The 12,983-nt window shown below is 36.4% G+C and overlaps 1 protein-coding gene across 2 annotated transcripts in view; it reads right to left on the bottom strand.

The window, feature by feature from the left end:
* Nucleotides 1-1,184: 1,184 nt before the first annotated feature.
* LOC106870715 (uncharacterized) overlaps nt 1,185-12,983 on the bottom strand; it is a 17,146-nt gene continuing 5,347 nt past the window's right edge. For both annotated transcript variants that reach the window (XM_052974102.1, XM_014916883.2), the window contains 4 exons: nt 9,259-9,367; nt 5,587-5,833; nt 3,074-3,323; nt 1,185-1,923 (listed from right to left, as the gene is read on the bottom strand). In XM_052974102.1, coding sequence (XP_052830062.1) covers nt 1,842-1,923; nt 3,074-3,323; nt 5,587-5,833; nt 9,259-9,367 — 688 coding nt within the window. In that variant the 3' untranslated portion in view covers nt 1,185-1,841. The remainder of the gene's footprint in view (nt 1,924-3,073; nt 3,324-5,586; nt 5,834-9,258; nt 9,368-12,983) is intronic.

Below are 12,983 nucleotides of genomic sequence, written 5' to 3'. Positions count from 1 at the left end.
ATATATATATATATATATATATATATATATATATATATATATATACATATATACACACAATACAAGGTGCTATGTGAAAAGTACCTGTGCTAGTGTCACATAAAAAAGCTCTTGTACTGGTGCTATGCAAAAAGTACACACTACACTCAGTAAAGTGGTTGGCATTAGGAAGGGCATCCTGCTGTAGAAACTTGTCAAAACAGACAATTGTTGCATGGTGCAGCTCTCTGACTTGCCAGCTCCAGCCAAGCTGTCCAATTCATGCCAGCATGGATAGTGGACGTTAAATGATGATATATGAAAGGAGAACATTTTATTCAAGTCAAACCTGTGACAGCATGGAAAAAATGGATGTTAAACTAGTGGATGAATGTAGTTTGCAACAAGTAATTAACTATAAAAATGAATATTTAACATCCATGGATATTCTACCAGTACCCACTAGTTGGCGGTAGCTTAAATATCAAATATATACTTAAGTCCCCTGATACTCTTTTACTTGTTTCAGTCATTTGACTGCAGCCATGCTGGAGCACCACCTTTAGTCGAGCAAATCGACCCCAGAACTTATTCTTTGTAAGCCTAGTACTTATTCTATCGGTCTCTGTTGCCGAATTGCTAAGTTACGGGGACATAAACACACCAGCATCGGTTGTCAAGCAATGCTAGGGGGGACAAACACAGACACACAAACATACACACACACACATATATATATATATATATATATATATACATATATACGACAGCCTTCTTTCAGTTTCCGTCTACCAAATCCACTCACAAGGCTTTGGTCGGCCCGAGGCTATAGCAGAAGACACTTGCCCAAGATGCCATGCAGTGGGACTGAACCCGGAACCATGTGGTTGGTAAGCAAGCTACTTACCACACAGCTACTCCTGTGCCTCTTTAACTTAAAATTTTTTTTTTTTTTAAACCTATTATTTTTTCAATGACTTTATATATCTTCTTCTACAAGGAACATTTCAGAGTCAGAAAGCCAAAGAAATCTATTACCAAACAAACAGTGCAATGATACAAAAACCTTGAGGAAAAAGTTATCATTTAAGATGAATGATATCTACAACAGAGAAAATAACAACCAAAGAGCTATTGGTTTTGAATGTTCCAGTAATGTCAAAAATTTTAATTAGAATCAACAGTGGACAGTCTTGAATTAGCACAATGCATTATAGTCTTTTGTTGCAAGGAAAAAAGAAGGACCAAGTTTGATCCCTACAACCTGAGTGATATTTTTTGTTTGCTTATGCTATTTTACAGTCAATTCCAAATAAATTAGGAGGGGTGGTTAGTTTGGCAATATCTACAGTTGTTGTGTTTGCTTGTCCCAAGTGTAGGAATAACTGCAACAGCTCTGAATTTGAGCCATGATTATAGTACGTAATCAAATGTGTAATTTTTTTAGCTTGGAATGGAATGGAGTTTCATAGTGATGACTCTACAACAAACTAAGGTAAGTGATACCAGCTCTGTAAATCTATAACTATGAGGTTAAATTGCAGCAATAATCTCAATTCAGTTTTTACATTTGGGAAATGAGCAATCTAAAGAGAGAATGGTAACAGTTTCAGTATGCAGTTTTAGGGTGACCTCTAATATAGTGATGGTAATTCCCTAAAACTTGCCATAATTTTTAGAAGTGATGTACACAGATGTAAACAGATAGGGTGAAAGGGAGGCTGCAAAGAATCAGTGATTGTCACTGGTACTTATCTTCACTATCTGCTGCTGCTGCTGCCTTCTTATAAAAAAAAATAAGAATTACTGAACAAACCTTTCTTTGTTAGGAATATCTAGTTGATGGTTTCACGAATTGTGACTTATGAATCATCTTCCCAGATATCAGTACTTGTGGCATCAAGACAAAATTCTATGTGTATATTTCTTGCCTTCAGTGTCATCCTGGAAAACAAAAATAATACCAAGATAAAACAAGAAGTAAAATGTAAATGAAACAGATATTGACAATATAAAACATTTTGGATTGCTTCTTATCTACTAATATAATTGACAGTATATCTCATCTATGTCTGTCCATCCTCCTGATGTATGCATCAAAGGCAATCAGCTGCTGTGATACTTTCAGTATTTCTAGAAACACTGACTGACAGATCATTTAGTTAGCTGGATACAGAATAGAAATCTATGTTACAATTTTAATAGTCTATATATAACATACATTTACATGGCTTAGTGGTTAGGATATTCAGCTCATGATTGTAAGTTCATGGGTTTGATTCCTGGCAGCATGTTGTGTCCTTGAGCAAGACACTTTATTTCACATTGCCCCAGATTACTCAGCTGGCAAATACGAGCTGTACCTGTAATTCAAAGGGCTGGCTTTGTCACATTCTGCACCACGCTGAATTTCCTTGAGAACTACATTAAGGGTATGTGTGCCTGTAGAGTGGTCAGCCACTTGTTCATTAATTTCACAAGCAGGCTGGATCAGCTGGAAACCTGGATCCATTGACTGGATCAGCTGGAAACCTTATTGTCATAACCAACGGAGTCCAGTTTGTTAAATGATAAAGAGGGAGAAGAATTTTATTCAATTAGTTATTTTAAATACACTTTACTGCAACTAATTAATTATATAAACTGAATATAAACTGGCCAGTGCCGCCTGACTGGCACCCATGCTGGTGGCATGTAATAAGCACCATTCGAGCGTGGGTCAATGCCAGTGCCGCCTAACTGGCTCCCCGTGCCGGTGGCATGTAAAAAGACTATGCGAATGTGTCAACTGGCTCCCATGCTGGTGGCATGTAAAAAGCACCATCTGAACATAGTCGAAGCCAGTGCTGCATGACTGGTCCCCATGCCAGTGAAATGTAAAAAGAACCCACTACACTCTTGGCATTAGGAAGGGCATCCAGCTGTAAAACCTTGCCAGATCAGATTGGAGCCTGGTGCAGCCTCCTGGCTTGCCAGTCCTCAGTCAAACCATCAAACCCATGCCAGATGAACACCCACAATTCTGTTTCTCTGCTCAATTAGTCATGTACATTTAAATTAAACATTGTGTATGCTGTAATAAATCCATACTTACCGAGGTAAGAAAACTTCCTGACAGATTGGACATTGTTTGATGAATGAAGATTTCTTCTGTTGGTTATTGTCTGATGAACTGCTGTTTTGAGCATTAGGCAAAGGAAATAAGGTCTTTGCCACTGCTTTCCCATTAGTTTCTTTGTTGACAATTGGCTCTTGTTCCGCTGGTGATTGACAAGTGAAAAGATCAGGACTAATCATACAATCTGGTTTCTTCATGTCAACTAAACTGTGTTGGTGAGGTGTACCTTTTAAAAAACATTAACATGAAATTTCAGGAGAATATAATTACAAGATCCCAAATTTGTAAGAAAGTAGGAATTGAAACTGTACATTGTACATGTTCTTATGGGGTAACAATAAAATGATGTAGTTACAACTACAGGGGGTACAGACTCAGCTAAATGGAAATTTACTCTGTAGAGCTTGTCAAACCATGAAAATATATTGGTTTCAAATTTTGGCACAAGGCCAGCAAGTTTGAGGGAAGGGATAAGTCATATACATTGACCCCCAGGGCTCAATTGGTATTCATTTTATCAACCCCCAAAAGGATGAAAGGAAAAGCTGACTTCAACAGAAATTGAACTCAGAATGTAAAGATGGACAAAATGCTGCTAAGCATTTTGCCTGACATGCTAATGAGTCTGCCAGCTTGCTGCCTTAAATCATTAGAATATATTAACATTTGCTTTCCTATTGGTTAAATCAGGCATGGGTTACCCTTTTCTAGCAGTAGATCTTATGATATATATTTAATATAAATCAGGGAACATCAATTTAACAAACACCATTTGTAATATAATAATGTTGGCATGAGTTGGACGGTTTGACGGGAGCTGGCAAAGCCAGGAGCTGCACCAGGTTCTATTCTGTTTCAGCATAGTTTCTACAGCTGGATGCCCTTCCTAATGCCAACCACTTTGCACAGTGTACTGGGTGCTTTTCATATGGCACCAGCACCAGTACTTTTTACATGGTACCATCACCAGTGCTTTTTATGTAGCATGAGCACTAAGACATGAAATTGTTAAAATTAATAGTCACACCTAAAAATCATGTTACAAAACCTTAGTATGTTACAAATAAGATATATATATGCCATTCACATAGACTTAAAAGGCTGAGAACCACAGGTTGCTACATCTGTTTGTGATGGTTCTATAAATTCAGATAAATTTATTTGACATACAGTTGTGATGGACAGGAAACATATTTAGCTTAGAGTTGTCCACTGAGGGCTGCTGTCACCACATCAGGAAACAAAATGTTTAAAGCCACATATACAGAACTAATATTCTGGTGTATACACACAAATGGGAGGTTTATGATATATTTGTAATGCATATAATACAAGTAAGAAACACTATTTGTTATGTTAAGCTCAGATATGAAACCATAAAGAAATGCATTTTATATTGTTTTCTATTTCCTATAACTTTTATTTATCATCGTTCATATTTGATAAATTTATACTCACCTGTACACTAGTGTGATACATCTCATAGGGGGTTAGCACTGAGCAAGTTCTTCAGATGCAAAATATCATAGAATTGATGCAGAATCAAACTGTGCTAGATGCTTAATTTAAACGTCTCTTATGCTCTTTTATAACATTAAATAGATGAGAGAAATAATTATCTCAGGTAACATTCTCAAAAAAGCTGATACCTTATTCCAAAAATTATGTGAAGTGATTTATGCAAAATCAAATACAGATATAAAATAAAACCTGTAGTGGACTTGAATGCAAGAATTTATGTTTGTTGTCCAACATCATATCTACTAGTCTAGTTCCCTTGCAATAGAAGTCTAATATTCAAATGTAGAAGAATAACTCCTTACTTGTATTTCATCGTTTTCACACTGAATACGTAACATTTTAAGATGACTGTCAATACTTCAGGCTTGAATTCAGATTGCCCTGTCACTCTGACTTCTTTCAAATACGATCATGTCTGATTTTAGCTTAAATGTCAGGGTTTATTTTTATTTTTTTGTTATCAGATGCATTCAATACCCGGTTATATGTATATTTGTTTAATATAATTAAAGCATAAATACTTGCAGTTTTCCCTCTTCCCTACCAACACACACACACACACACACACAACCCCCTACTCTAAACTGCTTTTAAAAGGATTACTGCCAAAGTAGCTTAACCCTTTCACATTCAAATTACTCTGTCAAATGTAATGCTTATTTATTCACATTATTTTGGATTAATCAATCAATACCTTGCAGCTTTGAGATTTCAATGATGTGATTGTTTTTAAACTGACATTGTAGTGTAGGTGTAAGAGGCCAGATCTGGCCAGTTTGAACACAAAACAGACTGAATAATTTTGCTGGACATGACCACTTTGAATGCTAAAGGATTACTCTACCGTTGGCCCTGAGTCACTTTGTTATCAGTATTTACAACAGAAAAAAAAAAATGTTGTTGCCTAGGTAACAGAAACTGTCATCTACATCGTAATTACATTGTAATTATTAGTAGCACATCTTTACCTGGATTGAAATTTGATAGTTTTTCAATGCAATTTGATTGGTTATTATTTAAATTTTCTTGGTGGAAATGATTGATAAGTTGTGAAAGGGTACAAGCTTCATTTGTTTCAGAATAACCAGCATTTAGTTGATCTGTGATTCCACAATGAACATCTGTAGCACAGCTAGAACAGAATTCTGGGAACGGTGTCCATTTCGATTCATAATTATTCAATGCTTCATTATGACTGCATTCAATATTATTAACCTTCAAAATTTAAAAAAAAAAAGAGAAAAGAAATATGTTGTCATATGAGAACAAAAACAAATCATTGCAATGTAAATATTTAAATTAGTGTTTAATTAGCATATGAAAATGGTGAGGTTCTTTTATCTTTTACTTGTTTTAGTTACTGGAGTGTGACCCTGTTGGGGTACTGCCTTAAAAGGTTTAATCAAATAAATTGACATCATTACCATATGTAATACAATAATGTTGGCATGAGTTGGACGGTTTACAAGAGCTGGCAAGGTCAGGAGCTGCACCAGGTTCTATTCTGTTTCGGCATAGTCTCTACAGCTGGATCCCTTCCTAATGCCAACCACTTTGCACAGTATATTGGGTGCTTTTCATGTGGCACCAGCACCAGTACTCTTTACATCAGTTTCTTTTGCCAAACTAATAAATTATAGGAATATAAACAAACCAACACCAGTTGTGGTGGGGAGATAAACACAAACACACACACACACACACATCTCTACAATGGGCTTCCACAGTTTTCTGTCTACCAAATTCTCTCATGAGACATTGGTTAGCTTCAGTAAAAGACACTTGCCCATGGTACTGCACAGTGTCACTGAATCCCAAAACCCCATGGTTGCAAAGTGATCTTCTTAACCATATATCCATGCTTGTACCTATAAATGATGTGCCTAGCCCACCACAACAGAATTGAGATCTTAAAACCAAGGTACCACGTAGAAAGCACTGGGATGGGTGCTGGGGCTGCCTGAAAAGCACCTAGTACCCTCTGTAAAGTGGTTGGCATTAGGAAGAGCATCCAACTGTAGAAGCCAAGCCAAAACAGACTATGGAACCTGGTGCAGCTCCTGGCATTGCCAGTTCCTGTCAAGCTGTCCAACCCATGCCAGCATGGAAAACAGACGTTAATGATGATGATGATGATTGAAAGTTAAGTTGAGATTTGATAGAAACTTGAAAGCTCATAAAAGACAAAATTTGGCATCAAGTGAAAGAAGTTATACCTAATTAATATACATTCGTTACTCGAGGTGAAATGCATCAAAGGATAACATTGCATTTTCTCTAAAGATGAACTAAGTTCAAAAGCAAACATTTTTATTATGATAGTAAAGTTCATTTACGTTACATGGAGCTAATTAGAAGATAAGATAATGAGTGAAGTCATACGGATACTGTTGTTGTTATTGTTATTCAGTTAACATGATGAAGCCTGCTTGAATAAACACACAGTAGTTGACTTAAGGATGGTCTGCAGATCGAGTAACAAATCTATAAAACTACAGTGTTACTTGCATGAGAATACGACTTGCAGCACTGAGTTAACCATTAAGCAAAATAAGTACATGCTTAAGGCATCAAAGGAAGTGGGGGCGCCACAGAAATGGTAAATGGCTTAACCCTTTTGTTACCAACCCGGCTGAAACCGGCTCTGGCTCTGAGTACAAATGTCTTGTTTTCATAAGTCTTGAATTTAAATCTTCCACCAAACTTTAGTCACAATTTATGTTCCTAACACTAGCTGAATGATAACTAAGTTATTTTACTAAATTCTTTGTTATATTTAAAGTAATTGAAAGAAATACAGAGCATCTCAAAATAAATACAGTAACGAAAGGGTTAAACTTGCTTAAATAATATTTGAAGTGGTATACATATGTGTGTGTGTGTGTGTGTGTGTGTGTGTGTGTGTGTACGTGTGTGTGCGTGTGTGTATGTCTTTGCGTCTGTTCCCAACCACTGCTTGACAACTGGTGTTAGCAGTTTGGCATTAGAGACCAATAGAATATGTAGCAAGCTTTGAAAAAATTAAGTATTGGGACCAGGACTTCTTCAAGGTGGTGCTCCAGCATGGCTGCAGTCTAGTGTCTGAAATAAGTAAAAGATCAAGCACCAGAGCTGATTCTCCTTTCTCTCTCTCTCTCTCTCAGAAAGTAATGTTGCATCACGAGAAACATCAAGGGAAACTACTCCCAATATTACTTTCTATCGAAATGAGGAAAGTGTTGAGTAAGGGATTAGTCACTGCTTATAGGAAAACGCCTATGTTACTGAAAAGCAGTACTGCAAAGAACAGACCAATGTGTATTATAGCATGAAACTACATTTTCTATGTAGTTAAGCATTGTAACGATAAAAGCAGATTTCTGAGTTTCTTATCCATTAGAATATGAAAACACTGCAAATGAGAAGATTCAGCTACATTAACCACTGATTCAAGAAAATATGAAAAATAAAATGTTCTAGTTGTAAATATTATTTAGGTAAGAAAATGGTGTATGGCAAAAAATTATATATATTTCACACTGGCATACATCCACACTATAGCGAAAGGTTATCGTCAACTGCAATCACATTAGTATATGACTCTTGAAACAGAGTTCCCTCAAATGAGTTCTTTGAAACCTCTCGGTTACAAGAAAAAATTATGGGGTTTCTATGAGATAAGGTGCCAACCCTTTAGCATTCAAATTTCTTTGTCAAATGTAATATTCATTTATCCACATTGTTTTAAATTAGTCATGCATTGTCTTGTAGCTTTGAGATTTCAATGATGTTGATTGTGTATTTTTAGAATAACATTGTATGGTAGGCATGAGATGCCAAATCTGGCCAATCTGAACATAAAACAAATTTAGGCTGGATATGGCCAGTTTGAATGCTAAAAGGATAATAAAGCCAAAAATTTTTGCCCCTTACTCTGACCACTGAAGAGTCTAAACAGAATTTCCTCATCATCGTTTTAATGTCCACTTTTCCATGCTTGCATGGGTTAGACAGAGTTCGTTGAGGTAGCTTTTCTACGGCTGAATGTCACTAGTCTTCAAATGCTTCCAAGCAAAGTAATGTTTCCCTATAACCAGATGTGTTTTTCACAGAAGATTGGAAATCTCTTGGGTGATGGTGACACTAGTTTACAACCATCATGTGATGTCAAGACAAGGGTACACACAAACACACACATATATACATAAGGACTGAACCCAAAATTACATGGTTACAAAGCAAGCATCTTAACCACACAGACACATCTGTGTCTTATTTCAAATTTTGGCACAAGGCCAGTAATTTTAGGAATGACGGTCCACTGCAGCATGTTCTCTCCACCATAGAATGGCTTGAGATCTAACTGGTTTTATGAGCCCATTCTGCTACACTAGCTCAACATGGCTGGGCAAAGGGATGCAGTTTTTTATACCCTTACCCAGGAGTAGTTAAGTTGATTACATCGACCCCAGTGCTCAACTGGTACTTATTTTATTAACCCCCAAAAAGATGACAGGCAAAGTTGGCCTCAGCAGAATTTGAACTCAGAACATAAAGACATACAAAATGTTGCTAAGAATTTTGCCTGGCATGCTAGCAATTCTGCTAGCTCACTACCCTTGTAACACTTATGAAAATATAAGAATAAAGACGTCTGTGACCTTGAAAACTGGGAATGTAGAGAACTGAAGTGGCTGCACATTAGCATGAAGGTCTTGTAGCTGCTGCCGTAACTTCTTGAAAATATCATTTTGTCTGCCATCAAAAGAACTGAAAAACGAAAAACAATATTTTATTAATCACGTTGAAATTAAGAAAACTCTTGTATATTTTTGTTGTCCTACTTACAGATAGTATTTGAAAAGTTTATATAAGTTCATATTAGCTGGTCACTTACTTTGCTTGAGAACTTTAGCTTTTCAAGATTGTCACTTAAAGATTTACTAACATAATCAAGTGCACCAATAATTATTGATATAAAATGCAAAAACACCTTTGAACTGTTTCAAACAAATAGAGTTACAAGCTTGACTATTTCTTCTCAGACAATTTATTCTAGAGTTAACCTCAATCTTCAATCTTTTGGCAGGGATCCATCCTGATCTTCGGAAAAACACTACAGTATGTCTCATTTTTAAGAAAAATAACCTTTCTGACCCCAACCATCTTTCAAACATGATGGGAATAGTAATTAACAGTCATATTACCAACACCTTGAATCCATTTTTCTCTCTAACGGCTACCAATAAGGCTCCCAACAAGCCAAATCTATTGGAGACCTTCTCTGCTATGTCACTCACTAGTATGTTGTTGCATTTGACATCAATAAAGTATTGTCTGGAACACATGTATCCTAGCTCTAAATTGCCTACCTATGAGCTTTGTATCTCTCTCTCTCTCTCTCTCTCTCTCTCATCTCTTAAATTAATAGCTTCTAAAAAAATTTCACAATTGCAGTGAGGCCCTATAGAGTTCTCTTTGTCCTATTCTATCAACTTTTCTATGTCCAAGGTTCACTTTTGTCCCCTAAACCTTTTCTTCAATACATGATTGACTTAGTTGAATTCACAGCCAACAACAGCCATCCCTATAAAGACGATACTCAGTCACTCGTATTTAACATGCAATGTAAGAGACCTTGTGCCATCACTGACCCCAGGAACAGAAACTTCAAAACCATTCTCCTATAATACATGTCAATGTTATCTCATTCAACAAAACAAAAACTTAATCATTACACATGTCAAAAAAAACAATCATGTCCTTTTTTCCCTAAACATTAACCCTATGCAGCTAGAACAGTCATACCCTCTGCAAATGCTAGACCTCATCACTAACAATCTCCCCTGTTGATGTTAGATCCTCAACATATACTGAACTTCCTCTTCAGGGTCAGCCCCCAACAATTACAAACCCTCCAGTGAAACCCATGTAATACTTCTCCCTTGTCTGGAACAATACTGCTGCTATTACAATTACAAAGGAGTTCACCGCCATCAATTCACCGTGAGGAAAATTTACCAAGAAAATAGTATCTCACCATTAATAGTGAAAAACTGCAGTGAATTGATGATGGTTACACATACAGACATCCGAGACTGCATCTAGAAAAGGCCTCTGGCTGATCATCATGAATTTACTCATCACCACATTCAAACCCACAGACATGATGTCTTCTCACTGTATTTCTATTGCAATGTGGTCTCTGCTCTTTAGGGTTGGCTGATGATGTGCCATTTCCAATCATGTCCAGCTGACAGAGCTTCTACATCAGTGCTTTCCAACCATTTTCTGCCTATGGACCCCCTTTGTTTCCAATTTTACTCTACTGGACCTCCATAGCCATTCGATGTATATAAAAATAAAATCCTGCTGTATTTTTATAATTAAATATTAGGAATTGTAAAGAAAAAAATATATATTTTGTGTATTGTAGAAGTATAAGCAATTTCAGTTCTATATTTAAGAGATGAGGAATTATGTACATTATTTACATTAGATGGATATTTATCCTCATCTTGTTTGTTGTTAACACAACGTTTCAGCTGATATACACTCCAGCCTTCATCAGGTGTTTTGGGGAAATTTCAAACCTGGGTTCTCATTCCTAACGTGGTTTTCAAAGTTATTATTATTATTATTCAGGTCACTGCCTGGAATCGAACTTGGAATCTTGGGGTTAGTAGCCCGTGCTCATAACCCACGGGCATATAAAGTGAGATGCATTCTGACAGTTAATTTTAGCAGGGGGAAAAAAAAAAATCATACACAATAAAAAAGAAATAAAGCAAACAATACAACCACTTTGTGCATGAAAATAATTTCTAGACAAATACAGCACTCAAGTGCTATTCTACTTGAAGCATCACATTAAATCTATGAAAAAATAAGTTCTGAGCAGTTAACAGAGCAGCTCCTTGAGCAGTTGAAATTTTTTCTCTATTATCACATATTGTTCCTACTGTACACATTGCAACATTTAATGTTTTGGCAATGTGGCTGATTTTTTTTTCTCTTTCACATCAAGCCTTTTGAAAACACCAAATTTAATATCCAGTTTAAAACTTTTAGGGTTCATTTTTGCACTATGGCAGTGTTTAACACGTATCTGGTGAGCTTCTGGATATCTTATCTTTCAACTCAGCTTCAAAGTGTCAGGTAGAATTCACAGGTAACATGAAGTATTTCTTGACAGGGATCACGATGTGAACATTTCTTTTTTCTTTATTGCCCACAAGGGGCTAAACATAGAGGGGACAAACAAGGACAGACAAAGGGATTAAATCGATTACATCGACCACAGTGCGTAACTGGTACTTAATTTATCAACCCCGAAAGGATGAAAGGCAAAGTCAACCTTGGTAGAATTTGAACTCAGAACGTCCCGGCAGACAAAATACCGCTAAGCATTTCGCCCGGTGTGCTAACGTTTCTGCCAGTTCACCGCCGATGTGAACATTTCTATCTTGGTTTGTTTGAGTGCCTGATACTTAAGTTTGTCCTTACTTTTGAACCAGCCATCATTCTTTAACAAACCAGAAGACATTCTACTAAATGAGAATGAGCCAATCAAAAGTTATGATGCTACAAGGTTGGCCCCAAAACCTGTAAATGTGAAGAAGCAGGCCATATTATACAGCACTGCCTTGTTTTCACTCTACTACTCAATACCTGCATACAAAAATACTTTGAAGAGTTCAATAAAAATGCAAACAATTGTGCAAAGAAATGGGGAACTGCTATAAAGTCATCATACTTTGAAAAATTGAAAGAATATTCAATTATACACAACAAATATATAGTGAAAAAATACCACAGGAAAGGACAGTTTTGTGATAGCAAAAAATTGATGTCTTATTCCTATAGATGTAAGAGTGGAAATGAAAATATGAAAGTGAAGGAGTGAGGTGGGATGTAGTACTGTATGATTACAGTTAGTTGAAGGATTACTAGATACATGGGTACTTCATCCCTTGCACCTCTTAACCACTAGTGCTGTATGCCCAAGGGTATATAGCATAGTGGTTAAGAGCATGGGCTACTAATCCCAAGATTCTGATGGGCATATAGTGTAGAAGTTAAGAGTGTGGGCTACTAACCCCAAGATTCCAAGTTCAATTCCAGGCAGTGCCTTGAATAAATAATAATAACATCAAAAAATACCTTAAGAACGAGATCCCAGGGTTGGGTTCAAAATTCCACCAGGACACCTGATGAAAGCTGGAGAATAAATCAGCTGAACCGTTGTGGTAACAATAAACAAGATGAGGACACATATCCGTCCAATGTAAATAATGTGAATAATGATATATATATATGTATATATACACACATATATAATTATACATACACACACACACAAGTGTGTGTGTATATATATATATAT

Source organism: Octopus bimaculoides, chromosome 17 (assembly GCF_001194135.2).
Source record: "Octopus bimaculoides isolate UCB-OBI-ISO-001 chromosome 17, ASM119413v2, whole genome shotgun sequence".
NCBI lineage: Eukaryota > Metazoa > Mollusca > Cephalopoda > Octopoda > Octopodidae > Octopus > Octopus bimaculoides.
Note: the sequence above shows the minus strand (reverse complement) of the source record. Positions and strands in the feature narration are given on the sequence as shown.